A 27,952-nucleotide genomic window follows, 5' to 3' on the forward strand; every position below is an offset into this window, starting at 1 on the left:
AATCAATATGCTGGCCAACAGGCTGTGTGACAGATAGTGTGCTGTGAGCTGCATGAAAAGCCTTTGTCAATAATATCGGTGCACTATTGAATTCAGTCTGTGGTTTTTAGCCGTGTCAAGTGGAAAGATCAGGGAGTTCAGAATGTGAGGCGAGGTGAATCGGAGCGTAGGCCCGCGGTTCATTTTTCCCTTTCTGTGACGGCTCAGCTACAAGACGGCTGTAACAGGAGCATTGTTGTTTTGGATGTTTTCACAATTCGAGATAACAGCGCGGATCATAGATATTGTGCGCAGAAGAAAAGCTGCATGAAACCGACTTCAAACCACCGTCCTTCAGGCATGCAAAGGACTGACTTCTCAAGTATTTGGACCACCTTTGTCTCTCATACACGGATCATTGATAATACTGTGACATCATGTGGTGTGGCGAACACTGGTGCTTCCATTGTGTCTATTATTTTCTACATTAAGACACCTCAGACTTGTACAGGTAGTTTACCTCTTGCGGTATCCAGCCGTGCAGATGTATACATTGAGGTTTCAAGGCATCCATCTTTTAGATTTCTGCCTCCACATCATTGAAACAAACATTGAATCAACAGACTTCAACTGTTTTCACCTGAACTACATTCTACTGAACACATTGTTCCCCTCCAACTTATTCCTAGCCCCCATGATACTTTACACATATTATGTCCGCGACTTCAGCTTTTTTACACCCTGGCTCTGTATTTAGATGTTTCTGTGTATACTTGTGTTGGAATCGGTCCACAGCTGCAGTGTAAACCTTTGGGTCAACTCCGACTGTGGGGCTGATGTTGTTATCTGAAGTGTGAAACAATTGCCACAGAGAGATAGATTTTTGTTCAATAATGGATTAACTTTTTTGAAACCAGAAGGCAACAAGTCTCACTCCAAAATTAGGGAGCTGTTTAACTTGAGGAACTGCCAGAAATAATTTGTTTCCGAAGTCGTCGCTGTCTATTGAACTGATCTGACAGTTTAGCTCTCGAGATGTCAGATGTCATTCTCCTTGCATGCGACTTGTGTTTCTGGTTACAAAATGGATCTCATTGTTTAACAAAAAGGTCTTTTTCTGGATTAATCATAACTGTGAAGTTGTCAAACACTTGCAGTAACAACCTCTGCCTGTCAGTGACAAGAACAAGCACTTTTAGCGTTTGTAACTTTGACGGTCGGAGTTGCCCCAAAGGATTACATTGCAGCTGAAGTGATCTGCTGGACCAAGACCAAAATTTTTAGTACGTATGAATCATGTACACACCACAACATGTAGATATGGGGCCCAGGTTTAACAATCCCAGAATTCTCCTTTAACTGCAACCAGTGTTTTTCATGAAAAAACACTATTATTATTGCTCAGACAACTTTCTTTGTTACTTACACTAGTTCCATCGAGCGCCATCCTAGAACTGAGAAACATTTAATCTCTGACTGTCCACTGAGTGCGACTTTGTTGCGGTGCCGTTGTGCCGACACGCCTCCTTCATGGTTCCAATGTGTCTCGGAGACATTTGAGAAGTCTCCTCCTCTGCTCTTCAGATGCCACATTGAAATAAATACACGTTTGCTGCTCATTTATGTTCAATTTGCTTATACGTACACTGTGCTTATACCTTCACAACAAGAAAATATAGTTTCTTTACATTTCCTCAGGGACCAGGTCAATAACAAATGAAAAGCGTCTTTGAATATAAACTCAGGCTGCTCTGGCAGAAGATGCAGTGGAGAGATAAAATGTGAGAGACCACACGGCGGACATTCAGGGTAAATTTACATTTTGTGTATTCGTGTTAAGGTGTAATTATGGTTAATATGACTAGGAGATAATAACCGTGAAACACAGTGACATGTGGCCCCGTGTTAATATCTGTGTCTGTGATAGGGCGACAGACTGAGCTAATCACATACAATGGCAGCAGCAACACATTTAGAGACACACACACACGTATTCAAATACACACACACACACACACACACACACACACGCACACACACACACGCACGCACCATCAGGAGTCCCGTCTGTCAAAACACAGGAACTCTTCTAAGAGGGACACGATGATGTCAGAGAAGAGTTGCCTAGCAACGCTCCGTATGTCGTCAGGCCAAGTGTGTTACAATTGCAGAGAGGGAGAACACACACATGCACACAGACCTTACTCATACTCAGGAATCTTCAATAAGCTGCACATCTCACAAAAACACACTCTTACCCACGGAAACATGAGTCATCTGATGAAAGTGAGTCATCCACCCAGGAGGGGGGTGAAGAGACGCATGATGGGAAATTGTGATGTCAGCGACCTTTGAAGCCTTCTGACCTAGTGACCTGCTGCTGTATGGCAGCTGTGCAAGGGGGAATCAAAGTAAATGCAACATTTAGCAAACGATCGACTGTAGTAATTAATTCTAAAACTACTTGCAATTTACCAAGGATTGAACTTTCGAGTGAGTGTGTGTCTGTGTGTGGGTTGTGCGTGCTGGCAGAGAGGGCATTAAAGAAAGATCCTGAGCTTGCGCTCACATGAAAAATTAGCTGCTGGCTTCACTTTGCTTTGTGAGCAGATTTCCCGATACATGCAGCACCTTTCCACTGGTGGCGAGAAAGAGAAACAACCGATACCTAACAGATCAAATCGCTATGGTCCACACAAACACTCACACACAAGCGCACACACATATGCTTATCTTGTTAACTAATGGGAGCTCGAAGCTACATATTGATACTGGAATTCAACTAGGAGGACCGAGCGATTAGAATAATTGAAAGGCGATGCTGCTGCTGCCGTGGAGCCGAGCTTTAATGCAGTCGACTGGAGTCAGCTTTTATTTTGGTAATTCAACAACTCTGCACTCAGTTCACTCTCAGTGCAGTGATCCCTGGTGTGCCACTAACTCCCTGTGCTCCTCTCAGTTCAAACTCTAATAAAGTCCTCTCTGATGGGGGGACGCTTCAGCACAACCTTGATTGAGTGCTGACTCAACTCCTCTGCATCAGAGATGTTGCATAAGCAGTCCCTTTGCTCGAATTCGCTCAACTTTAGTCATCATTATTATTCAGAAGGTACTTATCCCAGGAGGGCACAACTACAGTTGCCCATGAAGCATGCTGTATCGAGTTTGGACTGGAGCCAAATATGCAAAAGTACCAGATTATTTGTGTAATGCTGTAAAAATGTGTGTGTTTTTTTCTTTCTTTTTTTTATTTAGGAGATGACACATTCCTGGCCGCCTCCTCTCACGGCCATACACACTCCTGGGAAGGCTGATCAGACCAAGTTTCCCATCCCAAGCAAGGTGAGTGTGAGCTCTCCGTCTTCATTCCACTCATCTCTAATTCAAAGTAAAAGCTCGCTGCTCACACTGAGGTGTAAAAGTGCAAACTAATGTAACGAATGTTTCCTTAAACTTTGTTATCATGCCCTCTTGAGCTCTCACTCCATCCTTTCCCCTTTATTTGTGCATGAGTCAGTGAGTGGCGGAAAAAGATGTGACACAGATGAAAAACCTTCACTTAAACTCCTACGCTTATCGGCGGCTCATCATCAAACTAACTGCAGTCTGTCACTGAGAATCTTCAGTCTGCTAATTAGATCTGATTCATAAATTCACCGCGGCGCTGATTGCTGTGATTGAATCAGATTACTGTTGCCTCATCCTGCGCAGTGGCACAAGTGACAGCCAATGAAATTAAAATGTTAATTAAGTATTGCATGTTTAATTCCCTTCCTGCGAGGAAGTGGACATGAAGAGAGCCACTTTCACCCTGCAGACGTCTGGACTGTCGCTGTTAATATGTTGTAGATTAAATCTTTGGGTAGAATTTTCAAACGGGACACCTTTTATAAATGTTCTTATAAATTGTAATTTATGACTTTATTCATTAGTAATGAATCAAAGGCTTTAAAGTCAGTTGTAAGTCATTCACAAAACCACATTTTGGGTTGCCAGGTTCAGAAACCTCTTTGGCTGGTTTAACTTTACTTGTGTTCTTAATGCCCCAGAGTCATATGAGTCAAAGTTGGTAGCAAATTGTAAATGCTTAACATTTTATGAACATTTCAAATTGAGTTATTAACATAAATTTATTACAGAAAATGAAATGTTGCAACTTTTGCTGTAAGATTATTGTAACATAAGAACCACTTGTTGTTCAAATGTATGGCTTATATGTAATTTCCAATATAAGCCATACATTTGGCTTATATGAAAAATTATAATTCCTGTGCACAGTTTATTTTTTTTTACCGATGCTCTTTTATCCTGTTACTAAAAGTGCACAGTGCAATACAGCTAATAAGCTAAAGGCGACATTACATTTTCACTCTCAAGCGCTTTGTCCTTTCAAAATTAAGATTTTTCAAAATGGCTCTCTACTGACTCACTGAGTTCACCAAAGATCAACTCAATAAGAACTTTTTTTGCAGATTTATTTCCTCTCCACAAGTGAATCTACCAATTTCATTGGAATAAGTTTGTTTTGCTGAGACATTTTAGAAATGTAGCAATGTTTTGAACAATTATGGGTATGTGTACACATAAATCACTGAAATTATCATTGTACATATCCTAAACCTATCCTAAAACAATTTCCAGAGCACAATATTTCTGCAGAAACATCAAATCATGTAAAAACATCAAACACTTTTGTGAGAAACCAGTACAACATATAAGCTTTTCATACTCTTTTAGCAAAAGAGACATTTCTGGAACTTATCTAACAAATGTGTTCATCCTCCTCTCACTCTTTCTTGTATTCATTTATCAAAAAAAAGGAAAAAATGTCTCTCAGACGGGAGCTGGCCTCCACTGATCACATGAAGGAGCCGACACAGCAACCTTCACTGATAAAGGACACCATATTAGAAAGTTGCACTCACAATGTTTTGCTCCTGTCAGTCTTCTCCAAAAGTAAAATTTCAGCCCACTTCAAGTTAAAGAAAAGTTTTTCATGCTCTATTTTTTAAACCCTCTGATTGGTATCTGGTTGGCGTTATGTTGTTTCCTGAGAAGAAAAAAAAACCTGCGGTAGGCAAGAGAGGATTTCCTGTTGATAATAAACGGAGGAATAAGTGGTTTTTTTAACATGAACAGTGATAACACTTACAGAAAGACAAACTTCAACAGAAACCTCAAGGAAATGACACTGAGGCACCACCCACACTGTTTGTTTGACAGGTTGTGTTTGAGGAGTGAGGTGCAGAAACACACAGTGATCAACAAAGACACAATAAAAGCGGCGACTAAAGAATCTCCACTTCAAGAGATGGATGGTGGGAAAAAAGTTTCTCCCGCTCCGAGAAAAAATGCTTTATGACGCCTCAAATGTAAACAGTGGGAATATTTGTCACATTAAAAGCAACATAAATGTTACATTCGACATCCATCTCAGATGTGGCAGTAATATTCTGACTGAAACAGCAGGTGTGTTTTTCTTCCTCTGCAGATTGCTTTTATGAATCACTTTTAATATGCACAACATCACACCGGTGCTGATGTCAAGAGAAGCGGCAATGTAAACACCGATGCGGTGAATCTGACCCGGTAGTTAATGAATTAGGAAAGACTGTTGTGGCGCTTTCAGCCCTAAGCGTCGCACTAATCCTGCCAGGGAGTTTTTAAGAATGAGGTGCGGCGCCGACGCGGGGAGATGAGAGGATCTGAATTCTGTTTAATGGCATCGTTGTGCTGCTGTGAAATCAATAATGACATCTGTTGGTTTATTCATTCAACTCATTGCCCTCTGGCTTTTCTCTCTCCCTCTCTCCCTCTCTCTAGGAGTCACAGCATGTGACCTCGGGCTACAACACCCAGAGTAAGTTTCCCAGCATCAACACTCACCTACCGGCTCCGTGATAATTAACACTGGTGAGGCCATAAAGGCAGCGCCGCTCACAAGTGATGTGAGGAAAGCAGCTGATGTTCAAATGAATTCACAGCCCCGAGAGCATCGTAGTCAGAAAAACCTTCTCCTTTATCTTTCTGTGTTCGTCTAAACAAGTAATCAGACAAACATGATTGTACGCACGCAGCTCAGTGGGTGCGATTGATTGTGGAGGCCGTGGCTTTTATTATTAATAGCAGTGAGCGTCTGTGTTCCTCATGCACAGGAACACAGACGCTGCCATTCAGCATTTAGATGTGTAGGCTAAAACCACCACCAAACCTGCCATTAATGGACAATTACACATATGGATTATTTATACCAAACTCAGACACAGCGCAGACACTATGTAGTTAGTTATGACCCTCGGCCTACCCCATAATTTGGGAAATCGCGGCTAAATGAAATGCACCGTTACATTGTGTTAAAATTATGATCTTTCTGGCTTTGAACCTTATTGGAAACATTTGGTATAATGTTAGCTCACAGCACAGCTTAACCAGATATATAAAAAAGGTCAAGCTGCAATCAGAATTCTTACGTCTTAACATAACTAGAGACCGGCCAGTGCTGGATTTTTGGGGCCAATGTCGAAATTGGGAGGGAAAAAAATGTTGATACACAAAAAATATTTACATATGTACACTTTTTTTGCATTGATCCCTCAAATGTGGTATACAGACACTTGAGAAAGATACATATATAATGGACGCAAGGTGTTTTACAGGTTACCAATTAACTTCAATTTACAAAATAAATATGAACATATTAGAGAATTTTATCATTATAAACTTCCCCAAGAATCATTCATGTCAGCACATACTGGACAACATATACACCAATACCAATATATCTGTGCCAACATCAGCCAATTATATTGTTTAGGCTCTAAACAAACTGTATAACAAAGGTCTTCTTGCTTTTAGATGTTTAAATGCTGAAATGTCCCATTTTATATTGTTTAAATACCTTACATCGTCACATTGGTGCAAAAATACAATCTTGTCTGAAATCTGCTCACTGATTTTTGCAACATTCCCCACAATTGTCTCACACAACAGGACATAGTGAAGGGGTTGCTGCCTAAACAAGCATAACGTACATGTACTGTATATAAATGTGGACCACATGAAAGAATCACATTTATTTCATCATATAGATCAACATATTTCCCAATCCAGGATGTGTACATTACAGTAGTTCTGACTCACATCAGATCTTCAGAAGCTCCTCTGAACTCGTGCTCCTTTGTTAACCCCACCGTGTAGTCTTTGAGATGTTTGTGATGTATATAAAGCTGAAATGTTTCCCCACCGGCAGCCCTTTTTCTCTCTGAAGAAACGCCACTGACTAGAATATAAAAATACAGCGAAGGGGGTTCTGAAAGTCTGTATATCTGTGTTGGAGGAGAATTCATCACCTCAAGATGTTGTGGTCGCATTTCAGTTTGAATTTTTATTGCAGAGGGACATTTGCTTTGTGTTTTTCACCCAAACTCCTGTTACCACAGTGAAGAGAAACACACACACACACACACACGCACTAATTTAATAACACCGGAGGCGGGGTGTCATGTTTTCCAGGGTGGCAAAAGTAACACACATCTACAGTGATTTTGAGTCTGGCTGTTTGTCAAACGGTAATCACTGTCAGCCCAAGACGCATGCAAAACAGTGATACTTGAATGTCCTCTGTTGTGTTGCAGAGCGATGTACTGTATCAGCTAACAAGCCTGCTGCTGCTAAACCACCAACTGCACCACAGAAGTCGTGAGTATCTCTCTCCCTCTGACACACACACACACACACACATAAACAGAGAATTTCTGACCCGCTGCTGCGCTTGCCTCAAGGTAAAATTAAGCTTGACTCTTGGATGAAATTCACTGCTGGTAGGAGGAAAAAAAAGATTGTGTGGATCAGAGCGGGAAAGTGCAGCTACATTAATTTAACGTGAGCCAGGAGCGTATTGCAACATCTCTGGCTGCAGCCCACTCCACTTCACTCACAGAGCTGTACAGCAGGATTCATGGCGGGGGGAGATTGGAAAGGCAGAAATCTTGGCTTGTAAATCCGCCTCACGGCCCCGATTCATCCCTGAGCCCGACCGAGACAGGCATAATGATTTTGTTTTAGAAACTGACAGTACGCTAAAATGTCTCCCCTGCTGAACGGGGATAACAGCTGAATTACTGTAACTACGCAGCGACGGCCTTTAGCATTTACAGAATCCAAAACACAAGAGGAAGAGTGCCGGAAATGGATTGATTGTTTATCTGCTCAGCTGTAAACTTAAGCATATTCTAGTTTACCATTTACAGAAGTGGTCCAACCTGACCCAGCATCATTAGCAGCTTTATTAGCTGATAACATTTTGCGGGGTTAAGCAAAAACAAGTCTCATTTATAAAAGTAAATGAACTGTGTTTGGAAGCTGGAACCTGATTATATCAGAGTGTGACATTAGCAGCTTTGTCAGGATATTTACCAGAGATAGCGCTGCATTAGCCAAACACTTGTTAGTACTCACCCTAAGTGCCTTTTGTCTTGCAACAATAAAAGTGACACATACTATTAAAAGAATGGGGGAAAGCATGTTAGGTAAGCTGCCAAACTGTTAGAATGAAATAAGTGTCTGAGCCTACATTTTTAATTATCATACATAAAGCTCAAAGACAATGCTGCTCTTGCATCTCCTTCTGTTTTAAAAAAAAGTCAGTCCAAGCCAGTGCTTACAACAAACTCACGCTGTCAACATTAACTTTTTTAGCTAGCTAGCTAAAAGATATGTAGAGTCCCGCAGGAATGAATCCTAAAACCCAGAAATCAATTAGCATTTTTGCACTTCAGGATTCTTCGTCTCGAAGATGGGTTTTTGGTCAATTGAATAAGGTCCGGGGTTAACACAAGCTTAAGAGAGAGTTTAATAATGAAATAAAATATGTGATTAAATGTCCCACGATGTAATTAGATAGCACTTACGTGTCTAAGAAATGGCAATGGCTAACGAGCGGCTAAATGAGACTACAGAAGTCGTCACAGATATTAAACTTCATCACACTGAACACAATGACTCATATACTCATTTTAGTTCCAAACTCTTCTCACCTTAACTTTACTTCTCATAGACTGATCAATTTGTAGTATATGTTACTGTATTTATAGTCAGCGTTGGGGGTAAAACATTACAAAAGCAACATGTTATAGTAATATATTAATGTAACATAGTACTATATTATGACATTTATGTCACGTAATGCGTTACAAGCCGTGTTACTGACCAAAGTGAAGCGTTTATTGTTGCTTTATTAACCGCCTGTCCACCACAACAAAATTAATACAGGCTATGTGTGTGTTAAATACAGCCAAGCCTCTAAGTTCTTTCTTCAGTCTCTGTGTGACTGAAATGAGTTGTGTTTAATAGGCCTAATGATGAAGGCTAATCCTCTGAGTGCACTTTAATTTAAATTTTTCGCCGACATACATATTGTACGTAATACATTACTTTAAAATGAATGTAACTATTATTATGTAATGTATTCCATTTGAAAGTAACTTGCCCAGAACTGTTTACAATATAGTTAAATTCAGATGCTTAGTAGTGGAGGCCACAATGTAGTTTTTTACTTCTGGTGATTGCATTTATGCTTCAAAAATCACCTTCTGCAATAATCCTAGATCCACTCGAAAAATCCCGTAGGCTTTGTTTCGAGGGAAACCAGGGCGATGTGATCTTACGGGTTATATTACAAAAATGTCCTCCTTACAGCACCCTGTTAATGACAACTAGAAACAAGGAGTTTCAAGGCTTTTGTCTAAATGCTGAATTCACCCATTGTTTGAAAATTTGAATAAGTTATCTCTGCAAAGGACACGAAAGAATGGATAGTGGCAACAATAGCTAAGGGTTTTTTGGTCACCTAACCATTTTGAATTACAGGATTTTAAACAAACGACAGAGGTGCTAAGCAAACTGTAGAACACTGATCTTTTTGTTGTATGAGAATATTTTTTCTACACACAAGTTTGATATAAACAAAAAGCTGTTAGTTTTGCTGCTCCTACACATTTTGCTTGTTCTTGTTTAATGTCTTTCCTCTTCTGGGGAAGAGGATTTCTGCTCCATCCACAGCCACATTATCCCCTTTAACATCAGTTCAATATGACAACTCCTGTGTTACTACCTCTAATGAGAGTTTTCAAGTGCTAAGTGCCATGAATTATTTATACATTTGATGAAAGCTCATATTAAAAAAAGGAGAGAAAATGTGGCAAGCGCAGTGTCAAGCAGAAGCTTTTGAAAAATGAAAAAGACTTGATGGCCAAAAGATGATGCAAAAATCCTGCAAGTTAAAAAGATGTCAAAGCCGTCTGTAGTCAGCACTAATTCAGCTCGTTTCATTAAAATTCCAGGTCGGCATGTAAACTCTCATTTCCTCCTCTTTAGATATGTGTTTAAATAGTTAATTGTATCTCCATTAGGATGATGTCTGCTGGAGCGGCAGTGCTTTTTTGTGGCTTATTACACTATTTTGGTTCCAAAGCCGATAAGCCTTTTTGCTTTTGATTACTATTGTCTGCCCTGAGGTGTAATTTTTTCCCATCTTGTATTCGAGCATAAATGCTGCTTTGTTTATTAGGGTGAAATAATTGTTATTGGTTAAAAACAATGCCTGTTTACTGCAGCTATTAGGCTGCTCTTTGTTTTTACTGCAATGCTCAACAGCGTAAAATGTTCGGGATAATGAACACCTCGTCTTATTCAAGAGTAATTGTGCCGTCCAGGCTAATTGCTATATTCTTTGCCTAATGTTTACAATGTCCGACCGTTACAGAAAACTCATCCGACAGTAATCCCTCTCAAATAGGCTCTGTGCGTTGATGCTACATAGAATATGTTGTGTTTGATTTGTTTATTTGGTTAGAGAGGAGAGTAGAGAGGATACCATACCCTCCCGCTGCAGGAGGTTCATTACGCTCAGATTCACTCACATGATGCCGAGACAACTGCATGTATGTAGCAGAGCGGAAGAAGTGAAGAAGACTTGTGTCTAGTCGGAGCAGCTTCGGCGGTTGCTCAATCGGCAGTGTGGTCGTCTCACCAACAGAAACTCAAAAAGTTACAGTTTAGTATCCGAGACACAGAGCAGGGCCTCAACACAGCCGGGGTTACAAGTTCTCTGTCATGCTCAGTACTGTCACAACATGATGCTTTGTCAGCACCAAGTTACAGGAGAGCAGTCAGATGACAATATGAAAATCAGCAGCCAAGTGTCGATGTGTGTCAAACACTCTGGAGTGTGAATGCACTCACTGTAAGTTGCTTTGGACAAAAGCATCTGCCAGGTGAATGTAATGTTCATTTTGAATTAGACTCAGCAGCACTAGTGACACATCTGCTGTGCAGGTGCATGTTCAGATTCTGATGCATCCTGTGTTAACAAATATTTATCCTCAACAATAAGACACGGCTTGAGTGACAGCAACCAACGAGCCTTGCGTAAGAGCTCAAACTGAGAGCAAAAAATCTGACACGTTGCATCAAAGATACCAATTAGTATCTGAGCGATGTCAACAAAATTGGCATACGGCGATGTCAACAGTAGAACGTCGTGATGGACGGTGACACAGTTGTGGGAGGACGGGGGTGTTGCAGTGTTTTTCTGAATTTGAAGTAGCAATCTCAGACTGGGTCACCCAGCCGCCGACACACATCCCTGATTTGGATTTAAAAGGGTTTTCATCTCCACACCACCTGTCTGTAACTTAGCCCCAGAAGCTTGAAAACAGCATTTGCTTGACTAGCTAGACTGACAAAAGTAAGCTGAGAAAAGGCAAATAACAAGAGTTCAATTGAGAAAGATAAAGAGACACAGCTGCCAACAGTGAATGTGAGCAACTTGGAGCAAGTTTAATAAGAAAATAATAAACAGGACATCAAAACATAACTTTCTTACTTTAATTTTATTAACTACGTCTACTATGTCACAACGACTCCTTCCTTACAGCTCTGAGGTGACACGCTACTGTCTTGTGCATTTGTGATCACCTTTTAAATCACCATGTTACAGTTGTACAGGATTTGGTACTCAGTGACTTCAGCCATGTTACGGACGATGGCAGCCTCTGTTGGCCTAACCCTCATATCAATTCCATTTTTCGTGTGTTTGGCAACATAAAGAATATTCAGTGCATCTTGTAAATTCTATGATCAATTTTTGAATAACCTTCCAACACAACAACAATGCACTGACATGTGTGTTTGTATTGGTGCTTCACAGAAACACAGTCTGCAGGAATAAATTTTACATGACAAACCTCAAAATGCCGACGAGCTCAAAAGCTTGCTGAACTACAGTCTGCTCATCTGTTGTTTCTGCAGAATAATGAACCACAGTAAAATTCAACCTCTTTCCGGTGCCTTTGATATTTTTGCGTATATTTCGTCTACTAGACTGGACTAGTGGTTCCTGATCTTTCGGACGTGTAACCACTTAAAACAAAACACTGTCTACTCTCGACGCATTGTCACTAGATGCATGTCTTCCTCTCACACCCGGTTCAATCAAAGAGAGGTTTTTTTCCCCCTCTTGACTCATCTTTAGAGGCAAGATGATCCGGTGATTCACGAAAAAAAATGCAATGATTAAAAGAAAGCTTGAAAAAGTTAACCTAATTTGTTACAGCATGAAACTGTTAGTTTCTGCTTTACTGGTCTTTTAATGATCTTGTGACCCCCAGGTTGGGAACCACTGCCTTAAACAACCCGTCTGACTCACAGATAGTTAGAGTATGAGATTCACATTGTTGGCATAGCCTTTGAGTGAAGGATGGTTGTTGGTGTGAGCAATGGAAAGATCAACACATAACAGAACCTGTGTTAAAAAGAGATCCAAGTGCAGCAATGATCGCTTGGTGCCAAAATGGAGTCAAGAAATTATAAATGAGAGGAAAGCATATTTTCCTGTGGAACACTGAAGGACAAGAAGCAGAGAAGGACAGAGTTAAAGGACACATATAATCCTAATTTTCAGGCTCATCGACTTATTTTGGGTTACTTCTACAATAGATTTACATGATTTAATGTTCAAAAACACATTGTTTTTCTCAAACTGTTCAGTGCTACAGCTCTGCATTCACTCTCCTCCCAAGCACCCAGTATCGTGATTGGTCAGCTGACACATGCCTGAGCTATCACCGCTCACTACAACAGAGAAGATGTTCTAAATCGATTCACATGTGCCAAACTAGCTGCTTAGCATAAATTGTGTAAATGTGTAACGTAGTGATGTAGTGTGATGTCACAAAGTCACAGAATTAAAGGAGCGACTACTGACGAGGCATTTCAGGGGCAGCGTTTTTTGTGGGAGAGAGGAGCCAGTTCCAAGACCTTTTACATGGACACGCACATATAAAACACTTAAGGAAAGGAAAATAAAAACAAAAAAAACATAAGAGGTCTACTTTTAGTTTGTCCTCATATTGGACAGTGATACAGAGACGCTGGCAGGGAGCTTGTTCAGCTTGAGCGTTTTCCCCCCTCAGCCGAGTCAACTCGAGAGAAAGATTTATGCGTGTGTTTTGTTTTGCAGTCGGAGTTCATGTGCGTCTGAAATGCTGTGTTGAGCAATTAGTCATTAGCTGAGCGTGGCTTTGATTTAGCTTCGGAAAATATTAACATCCTCTCAGACAAACTTCCGCAAGTAATGGAGCACCGCTCGCGCTTTACTTTAAGAAATAAAAAGGCTCCATTTTATGAAGGCAATTAAGAGCCTTGTAGAAATCTGATGCCGTGCTTTCCGAGCTGGATGCTCCAGTCCATAACTCATTTATATCTGACTGCGTCTGTCCTCATGGATGCTTCCACTCTCTCTTGCATTTTATTTCCTTCCTCTATTGAGCCTCTCCCATCTCCCTCTCCTCCGTTGCGCGCTCCCCTTCTCCTCTCCGTCATTATCATCTCCATCTCACTCACTATCTCGCTCTCTCCATCTGTCCCTTCTTATGAAATAAAACATGAATCCATTATTCATTCATTCAAACATATCTATCATCGCCGCGTGTGCTGCACTGTGCCCCGCTTATCTGCAAAGCTTTTTTTTTTCTCTTATTGTGCTTCAGTTATTCACCACTCGTACGGTCCCATCTGAAAACACCACAACGCTTGGGAGTGTTTTTTAGCGGTGCAAGCACTGACAAGAGTGGTTCGTGAGGCAGTAAAAATCCCTTCAGGGGATTCTCCTGTCATAACAATAGCAGTGCCAGCTTAAAATAACAGGAGTTTGTGTGGAGGGTTTATATAAAGCAATAAAACACAGCAACTTGCCAATGCACAGCACATAAATACTGAATAATTTGTGCAGTAAGGAGCAGGTGATGCTCTGAGGGAGGTCATGTTATCGACTGTGTCTTGTATATCTCTTTCACTGCCTCCATACATCTATATTGTTAGAATTTCATCTCTGGCGTGGTGACAATCGAAACAAAGCCAATAAAAGCAACAAGCAGGTCCTTTTTGTAATTATTAGCCCTCTCCAAAGTATCCATGTACAGTCCTGACCGAGGGGACTGATCTCGGCCGAGCACGTCCTCTTTGTTTCCAAGGCATTCTTGGCTGTAGGTCAGTGCTTGTCAGACAGAAAGTTTCCAGGTGAAAAAACAATCTGGCTTTCCTCCTCCGAGCTCGAAAAAAAGCTGAACATCTGGTAGGTTTTAAGGCAGCGAAGTGCTCCATCCACTATCCACCTCCTCACTGCCTAACATGAACCAGCTCTGCTTCTTCTGCTGTGTAATTAATCCGTTTGCCAGCAATGTTCATGAAAGGGAATCGCCGACCACGACTCGGCAAATCCGACCTAATGCGAGCAGACAGGAGGTCAGGACTGCAATAACACGTGTCTCTTTGTCTCTGCGCAGAATGTTGGAGGATGACCTGAAGATCAGCAGCGATGAGGAGGAGGGTGAACAAAAGGTGAGCTCCCCCTGCAGTCGGTCCGATCATCCACTCTTCTTTGCACACATTCCCTTGTTCCAGCTTAGTTAAGTCCTCCAGTCAGTCATGCATTCACATACATTTTATTAAAGTGTTTTTTTTGTATGCAACATGCACTGATTCACTCATCTGTCCAGAAGTCAAAATCAGTTAATCTATACAATAAATACTACTACCCTCAATCAGCTGTTAGTTAGTATATACCTTCCCAACACCTCTTCTAGAGTGCTGCTGGGCTGTAAACAGCACAACCTGGGATAGTTCTGTTGAAGTTCTACTGTGTGTAACTGTACGTCTAATAATTTATTTGAAGGTTTCTTGAGCGGAGGTGCCGGAGAATGCAAAATTACTTTTAGTGTAAATTGACAATAAAGTTGTATGGTATGGTATCACCTTGTATTGTGTCATACTGTATCGTATTGTACGTATGTGACTAGTCTTCAAAAACGCAATAAACAAAAAAACACAGGCAACTATAAAGTAAACTCCTCTCCAGTTGATTAGAAAAAATGTTATGCGCAAATGTCATATTGATTCATTAGACAGCTGACTGCAAAGGGATATCGGGGGGGAAAAAGAGTAGACAGAGGTGGAGACATGCAACATGGTCCCCCAGCTGGATGTAGATGTTGCAGCTGACAGTCAGCGTTAACCTTCAGACCACCAGGGTACAACATTGATACGTAAGCTGATAGTGAGATACACCAGAAAGTTCATGTGCGAGCCTCACCTCAACAGATGGACAGTTATTTAGTTACAGGTAAATATTTAGAAAGAACCACAATCTCAATAAAAAGGAGGCGTGTGTATGTAAATGTTTTCTTTCGCATTCTTCTTTTATTCTTCATGGATGACACGATCTTTCAAACACAAATGGTTTGTCTCAAGTAATGCGAAGTAAAGAACAGAAAGCTTAAGAAGAAGCTTTTGTGGTCCAAGTGTTGTCCTGTTTAAACAAACAGCACGTTACCAAATCATTACAGTAACTAACCTGGTACATCAAACACGGCTAGCAACCAAATGGAGATTCTCCCTGGAAATAATTCCAGTTAAATGATTCTGCTGAGGTCATCAGAGGTTCAGGCTGTAACAGCTTGAGTTTCACTGTGTAAATACTACAGAAAACGACTCCTCTTCCCTGCAAGTACCTGTCAAATACCCAGCAGCGTCAGTAACTTTCCTCTAGTGCTGTGAGTTTACTCCAGCTGGTCGAGGTGTATACTATGTATCAATCAAACCAATACTTTCCTGTAAATTAGTTGTTTCTTTTCTGAGTAATTGTATGGTGTAGCCACCGGGAAAGGATTTATAAACCTTTTAAAGTTAGCGGGGACGTACAAGTGTTTTTGTTCTCTTTGAATTGGGTCCATAAATTTTGAAGTCCGAGCCACAAGCAGGACCTCCAGTGGTGACTAACAAAATGATTGCTTTGTTGATATTTCAAAGAGCTTGTTATTTTAACAGCAATTGCTTATTATTCTTTCAGCCATGGGGAGGACTACTGAAAGGATAACTTTAAATCTGAATTGTGTTTGACTATATCTATGATTGATCATCAAATTCAGAAAAGCTGGCCCACAGTAATGAATCCAAACGTAGCTCAAAGATATAACATTTAAGATGGCCACATTGAAATGTCTAAAGACACATTAAATTATCTCAAATGTCTTCAACAGTGTTCAAACCCAGGCAAATCCGCAAGTTTACTCCAAGTGCGTTTTATTTCACAGCCTGTCACTATGACTCGTGGGTGTGCCAGAAAGAGGAAGAAAGTCGGTGAACGTGAATAGAAGTCTGTGAACATTTGTGCTTGAATCATATCAGATAGATTTTCATCCGCCATGGTGGTTGTTTATTGATTTGTTTAAACCAAGTGACGCCAGTTTCACTTAGTACTGCTCATGCAAGTTTCATTTGTATTTTCCCATCCTACTCTCACCAGCGTCTATTCACCCCAAACAGCCAAATTACCCTCCTGTACTTTAGCTAGCATTTAGCTAGCAAAACAACAGCAGGCACCGATGGTGTGCATCTGTGTGTTTATATTCAGGTTGACCTCTCACTCGATTCAGCACACACCAGTGACCCCGGTTCTCTCTCCTTTCTTCCTCTCTCTGTAACGTTATGTTCATGTAGTAAAGTACACTTTGCCTCCAGCTCCAGGCAGCATTCAACAAGATCACTGCTGCAGTCAGGTTGATAAACACAAGTGAAGATACATTTTTTTAATCCCAAAAGTAAAAAAAAAAAAAAAAAAGTAACCTCTGAGCTCTTCTCCCATTGGTCAGTGGCTCTGGATCAGAACAGTATCTGATATGAATGGGTTTAGTGCGGCTCATGTGATAGAATGAAAAGCTCCAGAACATCTACTAAATGGACCTCATGTGGAAATTGTACTTTTTTCATTAAAAAGTTAATTAAAATTGCAATTAATTCTTTCATCTTTCTGTCTTTGAATGATGATGGCGCCACTCATATTAAGTTTGTTTGTTTCCCGCACTAACATTTTAGGGTTTCTGTTTTGCGATCACTGCGATGTGTACACTGTGTGCCATACACAAATTAATTAAAGTCCAATCCACAGAGTAGCAGACCTTTCCTTCTGTTAATGATTTTTGTGTTGTCGTTTTTTTTTTTTTCATCATTTAAATGCAAATGAAATTAATCAAGTTGTAATAGCTTTTTTAAATTGATCAAATTATGAATTAATTCTAATTAAACATGAAAGTCTATAGTTATTCAGGTGGCACACTTTCAGGCGCCATAATTTGGGGGCTAAACAACAACTGTCAAAACTCCGAAAGGGCCATAGCTGCTACATCATTGGTGTAATACAGACAAGCCTCAGAGGGATCGTGCATCATGCTGCTTTTTTTTTTATCCAGAAGGGGTGTTTCAACACGGTTGGTTCAGTGTGTGTGAGTGGAGAGCTTGTGTTTGTCACTCCGGGGCTCTTTTGCATACGAGCTAGCAGTTGTCCTGCTCCTCTTGTCTTGTTTTTCCGTATGAAAATTGGCATGGTGGCCCTCCCTGCTCTAATCACCATCATCATGCATTAATGATGCCAGAGATGAGTTCAAAGCAGTCAGTGGGGGTCGTGCCGCTGCCCCCTCCCCTACTGCGCACACTGATATCAGTGCTCATCAAAGAGTCCGTGAGATATTTTTCTGTTAATGAAAAGATACCAGTTCCTCTCATCCCCTTTTAACCGGCCTTCTGATTGTATAATTACCACCATGGTAGATATTATAATTATAGATGATGGCAGGTCATTTATAGTGGTTTTAGTTATTATAATTACGCTGAAAGTAGAACTGTTAATTACAGATACTTAGCGTGCATTCAGAATTGCAGCGAGTGGCTTCCTTAATCATAGGGGTTACTTATGATTATTCTCAGTATTAGAATGAGCCGACAGGATGAGGTAAACTATGATTAATGCGATCTTTGTCTTTCTCTCTGTATCTCACTTTCTTCTGTGTGAAATGCAACTACAGTCGTTCTCTTGCTCCGTTTCCTGCTGTGTCACAAAACCTTAATCTCTCCTTAAAGACACTGTGACAGGAAACCTCCAGCTATCTCTTGGTATGTGCCAAAGATGCGATAAAAATATCAGTTGTGCGGTGTAATTTTGACGAGTCATCTTAAACTTTGGGAGTGCATGCATACTAATTTTTATCCAGTCAAAGCTGATTTGTGTCAACTAAACAGACATGCCAATCATGTAAAACTGCATCTGACTGTTATCTAGTGGGTCATAGTTGATAGCAGAAAAATCTCTGAGATGTGTGTTTCAACTTCAGTTCAAATACTGTGTTTCAGGTCTAATCTATACTCCGTTCACTAAGCCAGACGCACTTTGCGGCGGTCCGATCAAATCTAAAAAGATTTATTTAAATCCCTCTTGTAACTATACATATTGTGTTCCACCCTCACATGCGTCACATTACTATTATTACTACTTCTGCTTCACTGAGACTTTAGAGTGAAGCAAATCATTCCCCTATGTCACTTTTACCTGCTGACCATAGTGGGGCAGCCTCATGGTTTTCCTCTACAGCGAGGGATTGATGCTGTGTCCAAGATCTCAGCAGTTAGCTTGGCAAGTGCAGTGTTATCATAGCAAACAGAACTGATTGCCCGAGCTCCAAATACATAACCCAGGTTGTGTTTTACTGCAGTTTTCCTACTGCAGTAGTTTAATTATTTCAACATGTTGCAGAAGTTCGGGTCTCTGCAACGAGCAGTTCGCAAAAAAAAGAGGAGAAAAAAAAAAGAAGAAGAAGAAGCCCCCACATGTAAACCACCCATAACACCATTTTTGCTATGCAAAGTTTTAGCTTGTTGAGCTTTAAAGGATAAGTTCACTCAAAATGAAAATTCGTAGTTCACAAAACCTTTCTGGAGCATCACAGCAAATTGGTGCTGCAGCATTCTCATATTTTAAATTGTAAAAAAATAAAAACATAAAATAGCTCCATACAGCTGTTCCAGCATGATCCACGTCTCGGTAAACACAAAAATCCCAAAGAGAACTTTATTTACACTCTTTTTGTAGCTAAACTACAAGCTCAGTCGTGCAACCATCTGAACTGGGTCCACAAACTTGCGCTTCAAGGGTGTAAATAATATCTTTTCAAACCAGTTTTGAATATTGGGACATCTGGAGACTTGGATTACACCGCACAAATGGTATGAAGTTTTTAATTTTAATTTTTTTTTTTCACAAGTCTCCTGCTACTTCGGTTGCTTAGGAGAACGCTGCAATGTTGTTTTGCTGTGCAGCTCCAGAAATGTTTTGCTACACTTCATCCATCTTTACACAAGCATGAGGGGGAGTAGATAGTGATTTTTGAGTGAACTTATTCTTTAAGCTGGCCTCGAGATCTAATCATGTCATCACATCCTGATGAGACATCACTCTGCTGCACGAGCTTAAAGGCCGGGTATGGTTTCATATGATGGGGTTTGCTAGCCACAGCAAATTACATTTAATTGGATCAATGTGTGCTCAAGGTGAGTCGTCAAACAACATTTTAATGTTTTACAGGAAGAATAGGAACCATGAAAAATATTTGGTATATGCCAGGAGATAACTGAACAGTTCTCACAGGGACAGAGGATTAGAAGTTAGTATTTTACCGTCTTCTGCAGGGAAAAGCCTGTTTCCCAAAATGTCGAACTATTCTTTTAAGTCTCCAACACATGTTCCCTCTCTGTATTTTTGTCTTGTTGTAAATCTCTCTCTCTCTCTGGACGGCCATGCGAGACATACGTGGAGAGTGATCAAAACAAACAGAGGAGGAGAGTGAGAGGGAACGTTAGAAGGAATGAAAAGAACTGAAAGTGAATAAGTTAGCGGGGCAGAGGGGGAGAGAGAGGAAGACAAAGACGGACGAGACAGACTGATAACAATGCAGACGAGGCGAGGATAAAGAGGGAGAAGGACGGAGGGAAAAACAAGAAGGCAGAGCAAGAGACAAAGAGGAAGAATGAGAGCGGTGAAGAGAGAGAGAGAGAGGCTGAGATTAATTCAGTGGCATTTTTCGGTGCATGCTGTTAACAGGCTTATAGCAAATGAGTGCATGGTGTATTATCAAGCTTTTATAGCCTGAAGTGAAACACACACACACACACACACACAGCAACATCAAATATACAGACGTGTGCGTATTTACACACATGCTATCCGTCCACACAACAAGCACATACAGTGGACGACCCATGCCGATTTATACTCTGAAGCATTTACGCCAGCAAACACATAAATAAAAACACATGCTGACAGTCTTCTAGCACACACAGACACACTGCCATTAGTATTCTGTGGCACAGCGCTGTGAGGGCAGCAGAGGAGTATGATGAATATGTTTTTGGCACCGAGCAAAGAGACGGAGGAGAGGAGGGAATTGAAAGAAAGAGCAGGGGATGGAGGGATGGAGGAGAGAAAGAGAGAGAGAGAGAGGGGGAAGAGGAGAGGAAACAAGAGATAGCAGGAAAGAGAGAGATGTTCCTAATGACTTTAGAAACTGACAGAAAAACAGCAACCCAATTACCGCTGCAGGACTTTCCTTTGTCTCTCTATCTCCCTGCATTTCTCTCTTTTCTCTCCCCGAGCTTGTGATGACAGATCACCTCGGTCAGAGCAAAGTCAAGCTTAAAAAGCTCTGTCTTTATATAAAAAATACAGCTGCAGCTGGTGAAAGTGTCCAGCACACCGGGGACCAAAGTCATGTCTACACACTGCCTCACAGTCGGCGAGATGCAGAAATATTGAGACAGGTTCTCTGAGGTGTTTCCATACAGGTGATGTATTTGTACTGTTATAGGACATTAAACTTGAGGACATGTCAAAGTTTGAGATCAGTTTGAGCTGTGTAGCTCTGAGACTAATCTATGGATGAAGTCATTAATAAATATAATAGAAACATGATGGCGTGCAGGTTTCCTTCCAAGCAACTGGTTAGCAGAGGCGATCAGTAACCACGTCCGATCACAGCCACTGATTAGTCCATGTGGTCAATGTCGACAGTAAACTCACTTAAACTTGATGCCGACTCAACAGCAGATATTTTGCAGTTAAGGACAAAGGTTTTATTAATAACGTGGCTCAGTTCTGTTCCCACTAAATGTCAGTGTGACGGTGAGGCGGCATGCACAATAATAACAGGGCCTGGAAAACTGAAGCGGCTAAATGGAATTTAGCCATGAGTAATTTATGTGTGTAGTTATTTAAACTTTTTTAACTTTGCCATTTGTCTTCATTTCCTATGAAATTGCTTTTAATTGATCCTATTATATTCTTTCTCTTCGTCCACTCCTACCTTGTGCTGCTGCTTTTGAACTGTTTTGGATCGTTCTCAAACTGTTGTTCCCGTTAGCAACAGTGCCAAATTGAATTCCTCCTACTGGGCATAAAAAAAGGCTTATCTTAACTTATTTTATCTCATCTTATCTTAAAGCAGTGTACAATGGGATCAACCAATCAATTCACCTCTGAGCTGAATTAGACAGATCCTTTAGCATCACATGTCGTTAACATTAAGTAGTTGCTAGATGACAGTTCAAACAGAAGCCTCAATTTGTATCACTACAAGTTTGGTAGTACATCGAAATGAACAATTTTAAACTTCTCTTCGTTTTGCCTGCACCCACAGCCCCCCACTTTTTTCCGCCAAAACATGTCATCTGGTGAGTGTAGGATTGTTTGTATCAACTAAACCGAAAGAGTAGAGTCTAGTGTCCAGAGAGCCGCCCCCCTCTCTCTCTCTCTCTCTCTCTCAGATGGAGCGAAGGGCGTCTCACCAAACCTCAATCAAACTGTCTAAAGTAGGCAGTGTTTTTTTTTCTCAGTTGTCTCTGGTCACTAGATTTAAAAATATTTCTGTCCTGCTGCATAAACATGGCTGTTAAGCTGTCCATTAGCACCTGGGCTCACGTAGCCCTAACAACCCACACGAAGGCCAGTTGGGTCAACAGCTCACATGTGGCCCTATAGAATTTTTAAACAAGGGTTTAAAGCCTGCAACTCTCCTCCGGTTAGTTAGAAACTGAACAAGCGTCTTGGATGAGAGGTGAACTGCTTCAAGGAACTGAGACAAGTCCAGTTGCCTACGATACAGCACTTAGAAATACCATGACCTGAATGACTGAGAACCTTCATCAGCAGCCCAGTTTTATGGCCCAGATTTAAAGGCCCATCGTTCCGGTGCTAAGGCACTTCTTTAAATACGTGGCATTTACTGTGTGATTAGTGCCACTGCTCATTTTTCCTGACACTCGAAAAAGCGTGATATTATATTTCATAAAACATTTAATAATTCCCTCTGACAGTATGGCTCCACCACTGAAGAGCCTGCTTTAATATCTGTATTCTGTATGTAGGATCACAGAATACAGTTCATTGTGTAGGAATTAGTGGTAGAAATGGGATATGATATTTATGATAATGTTTTCATTTGTCCATAATCACCTAAAGCTAAGAATCATTGCATATTCATTAAATTAGAATATATTTGTTTGTGTTTAAAGCATCCACTGTAGGGGACAATGAGAGGAGGTGTATTGTGTTTGTTGCAATCTGCAATCATACTGCTGGGTGTCACTGAGTCCCACAGACTGGACCTTTAACGGTTTACTGTGGAGGGTTCAACCACTAGTAGTACAAATGTAAAGGGGCATAAAGTATAAAGAGTGGGGTTCACTATAGTACAGGTACATGAATATTTCCATTCTATATTACTTGACTATTTATTGAACATCTATGTTTTTTTATGGCTTTTTATGTAAATATCTCAATACTTCCTTTATCACTGATAGAACCTGTTGACTGGGCAACACACTTTCCTTCTGCTTATACAGGAAAAAGAATTGGAGATGTAAAATATTGCTTGCTTAGCATAGATATTAACAATCCAGGACCAAAATATAAATTAAAAAAAGAGTTGTTGAGACCGGTGTTTTATGAAGCAGGAAATGTATTCAGCACGTTTGTTAGCCTTCAGGATGTGCACTGTGTGTTTTTGTTGAGGAACAGTGTAAACAGAACTGTGCAGGGTGCGTTTAAACATGTGGGATCTGCATCTACTGGAGAAAATGTCCATGAAGCGAGAGAGTCCGACTTTTTACCAACCTTCAACTAAGCATCTAAAGCATAGAGTTAAAGAGTGACCTCAAATCACAGCTGAGGTTGGTTTAAATGCACAGTGGCAAAAGTGTTATATAAATAAGGAAAAAAGTGAGGTGTACGTGGATGTTTGTCGAGAAGGACACCAGAGTAAAAACACAGCATGAAACCCATCTCTGATTAAAGAAGCTCAAATCTGAGTTCTTGGGCAGAATTATCTTATTGTTTTTGCTGCAGTGACAGTTTGTTTTGTTGTCTGTATAATCACCTGCTTATGCTGAGAAGTCTCATTATTGTATTTCATTACTGTTAAGGTATCTCGTTCAAAACTTTATTTAAACTGGTATCATTGAGGCTGCAGTGATATCTTGATACAAACAAATTCAAAATAGGACAAAACACAAATGAAAATCAGTTAAATCCCATGTTATAGGGAAATCACATCTTTGCAGTTGCAGTCCCCAAACTCTGGAACAAGTTGCCTCTATATATTAAGCTGGCCTCTACACTGCCTGTATTTAAATCCTGTCGTAAAACACATTTTTATTCCTTGGCTTTTGATTCAGTACGAAGGTTGCCTTTCTTGTTCTTATGATCTGTTTTATTGTGTTGTTTTTAGCTGTTTCTGACTGTTCAGTACTTTTGCCAACTGCTGTGGTCTTAAATGTGCTTTATAATCACATTTGGATTGGATTGTAGAAAGTAAATTTTCTTGTATATTTTGATTAAAAAGTAGTTCTAGTTGTTAAACACACATGCACAGTATATATATATATATATATATATATATGTGTGTGTGTGTGTGTGTGTGTGTGTGTGTATAAATATATATATAAATATATATATAAATATATATATAAATATATATATATATATATATATATATATATATATATATATATATATATATATATATATATATATATAATATATATAATATATATATATATATATATATATATATATATATATATTATATATATATATATACACACACACACACACACACACATATATATATATATATATATATATATAAAATGGTGGTAAATACAGGAATTTTTGTTAAAAAACATTTTTTAAAAATTGACCAAAATTATCAACAGAAGAAATAACTCTCTTTCATTATGTCAAATATGTATATGTCTTGTTTTGCAGGGATATTTATTGAAGTTAGCATGCCAACCATCTAGCCCCTAGCCAAATTGTAGCACAACAGGTGATAGTCCAACAGTGAACAACACTAACAGTGCCCTGGTGCTCCGAGCTCCCAGTCTGGTCAGAATCAGCTAAAAAGAAAGCTAGCTGCTAGATAAATGAGCTTACAAGCAAACGGCAGCTATAGTTAGCTGTAGCTAGTGGTTAGTCTGGTGATATGCTGCACTCTATTTATTTGGACAATGAATTGTTAAATATTGCACCGCAGTCAGCCACGCCACCATCACTGGATGGTGTAAAAACATGGTGGACTGTGCCTGCTCAGGCCTGTGAGAGCTGACCAATCAGAGCAGACTGGGCTTATGGGACCCCTAAAGCAGTTGCGCATTTTATCGTCAGGCTTAGCCCTGCGTCACTGAATTCAGCTCAGTTTGTGTCCATTTGCATGAGCTCAGATTAACCGGCCGTGTTTACACAGTCTTTCTGCAGAGGTGCAGCAGTGTATCTCAAAAAGAAAGCAAAGAGCAGAGGCCAATGAGCAACCTTCAAATGGAGATACATTTTAACAGATGGCCGAAGCAAACTCCAGCAAACAAGCGAGCGCGAGGTATAGAGAGGCATCGATCAGTAAGATTAAAAAGTGACTGGAAGGGGTGAAAGTGACAACATGGGCATAAAGGCAGCTGAGTAAATAGAGAAATCTCATATCTTGGTTGACAGTTGAGAAAGGGAAACATTTGTTCATTTTGTCTGCGAGCTACTGCACATGACTGGTGTAACATGTGTCACATAGCTGAGGAGAACGTCAGGGATGAGTGATCGTGTATCTAATCGGGCATGAATATGTAATCTGGCTCTGAAAGATTAAAGATTCGCCTTCAATTTCTAAAGACTAATATTATTTCTGCACACAGTCAGGTGTCAATGAGAATATAAAAGTCTTGAGTCTTGCTGCATTAAATCCAACTGGCAGCTGATGGAAAGATGCTAAAAGTCGGGATGCGGAACCTCTTTGTTTTGCTAAATCCAGTAGCTGCTATATGTTCCAGTATGCAACCTCTGCGCAAGACTTGCATCAGAAATTGTGGATTTTTGAACCCGCTGTTCAGGTGTTAGAAATGCTTTATAAAGTCTCTCACGCAAAGTAAGGCGACATCGTATAGACAAGTGAAGAATTCATTGTTCGGTTGCTGTTCAAGATGGTGCGGGGGTGTTTAAAGCCTTGTTAAAACTGCATCCAGCCAGGCCTGATGTGCAACACTGTGATGTCTTGAGAAAAGAGGGGCGATGTGGGATTTTTACGGATAAACATAAAACATATACAGAGCGCATTACGTCTAAAGCTCTAAGGTCTGAATTGTCTTGCTTTGGGTAAAACAACTTGTCCTCCGTGTCAGGAACAATACTTCCAGCCACGTCGAAACCGAGGAGATTGTGTGAATAAATACTGGTTGGATTGTTCTTTATTTAAATCCAAGTAAAGCCACCAGCTAGCTAAATATATTCACACGTAGATCCTCTCCACAAGCCCTGCAAGTCTTCCAAAAGCCAGAGATCTGAGGAGGTTTGTTGTTGTAGCCTGCAGCTACACATCGATCTATCAGGAACCTCACTGGTCCAGTTAATCACCTTATTCCTGGAGAGAGAAAGAAAGACAACAAGCCAGCGGCGAGAAAAGGTCCTGATTCTGTTCCAGTAATTCATTTTAATTGTCGGGGTTTCAGTGCTTGAAGATGAATTAACGGCTGATATTCTCAGAAATTGAGTTTACTGTTTTTGTTTTGTTCTCATAATTGATGTAGTCATGTACAAAATTGACTCGGGGTTGACGGAGGGAGGAGAGGAAGATGGGAGGGGGAGAAAGGGAGGGAAGAAAGGCTTCACTGGAGAACCTAATCACCCCATTCTTTTACTGAAAGGATGGGAAGTATGAATGGAAATAAAGGAGTGAACAGAGGCGGGGGTGAAGGGAGAGGGCAGGGAGGAAACAAGGGATAAAAGAAGAGAAGGTAAAGAGATTTTTTTTCTCTCTCTCTCGCTTTAATGACAAGAAAGCCTCGGCGTGGAAACGTGAGGGTCTGAAGAGTCGAGGTTTAAATGGGCAAAGTGGAAACGCTGGATGGTGTCTTCAAGTTGTATTGATTACTTTTATTTATTCTGTGCTATTCATTCTCTGTGAAGTACTTTGTTCAGAAAAGTCTATAAAAATAATGTTATTATTACTGTTATTATTATTATTACTGTTCTGAGGACATACTGTAAAAAACACTTTAACAATCACAACTTATTTAACAAAATCTCACCTTTCTTTTTAATATATTATTTTAGATAGGCATCAGTAACTACATAATGATAACTTCAATAACTCACCTTGACACGGGGAACAAAAAAAACTCTTTATTTTCCATCCGTTTTTATTATGTCAAGTGTCGCATCAAATCAAAGTTTTTCTTTCATGTTGAGTCAGCCTGTATGAATTGAATAATATAATATGTGATTTATTACAGGCGACAGGATAACCTTTTTGAAAAAACGCATAAACACTTTTATTCTGTGAAAACTGAATTTACTCATACTGTTTATGTATAAATCTGCTTTGATGTAATTCAATCGGAGAAGATTATTGAATTTATTCACACTGATTCAACATGAGGGAAAGAACTTTGCACTGATCTTATGTACTAAGATGTAATGGAAAAATGTGGCTACGCAATCATGAGCTGGAGGTCACACTGCTGCTCTGAATTCAGCTGACAACCTTCATCACATGTCACCCCACTAACCCATTTCAATTCAATTCAATTCAAAGAACTTTATTTTTCCGTTAGGAAAAATCTCCACGATCCAATAAAAGCAAATAAAGCCCAAAACAAACCTGTTTAAAAGAAAACTCTTTTCCTGAAATGTAGGAATTTACTTTTCTTTTTTTTCTCAAAAACTATAACATAACAGTAGTAGTAGTAATTGAAATAGCAGTGGTAATCTTACTTGTCTCATCTGCAGTGTCATTTAATATCTAGAATATGGCTCTTAAGAGAAAAGTGTATATTTATATTTATTCATTTATTTATTGTGCTGCTGCTGCTGCTGCAAAGACAGATCCTGTTTGTACAATTGGATTTACACAATTTTTTAATTGTAGCATGAAGATTTAGTATTGAGAAGGTATTTTTTATCATTTCTTCATTATTTCTACTGAACACCTAAATCTAATCGTTCATCATCAATCAGTTGATGCTGTGAACTGACATAAGTTGCCAATAATATATT

At 40.0% G+C, this 27,952-nt stretch overlaps 1 protein-coding gene across 2 annotated transcripts in view; it reads left to right on the forward strand.

The window, feature by feature from the left end:
* Nucleotides 1-27,952, forward strand: part of aff2 (AF4/FMR2 family, member 2) — a 187,230-nt gene that overhangs the window by 104,505 nt on the left and 54,773 nt on the right. For both annotated transcript variants that reach the window (XM_030396609.1, XM_030396611.1), the window contains exons 6-9: nt 3,235-3,321; nt 5,803-5,839; nt 7,614-7,677; nt 14,823-14,877. In XM_030396609.1, coding sequence (XP_030252469.1) covers nt 3,235-3,321; nt 5,803-5,839; nt 7,614-7,677; nt 14,823-14,877 — 243 coding nt within the window. The remainder of the gene's footprint in view (nt 1-3,234; nt 3,322-5,802; nt 5,840-7,613; nt 7,678-14,822; nt 14,878-27,952) is intronic.

This window comes from Sparus aurata, chromosome 18 (assembly GCF_900880675.1).
Source record: "Sparus aurata chromosome 18, fSpaAur1.1, whole genome shotgun sequence".
Classification (NCBI taxonomy): Eukaryota; Metazoa; Chordata; class Actinopteri; order Spariformes; family Sparidae; genus Sparus; species Sparus aurata.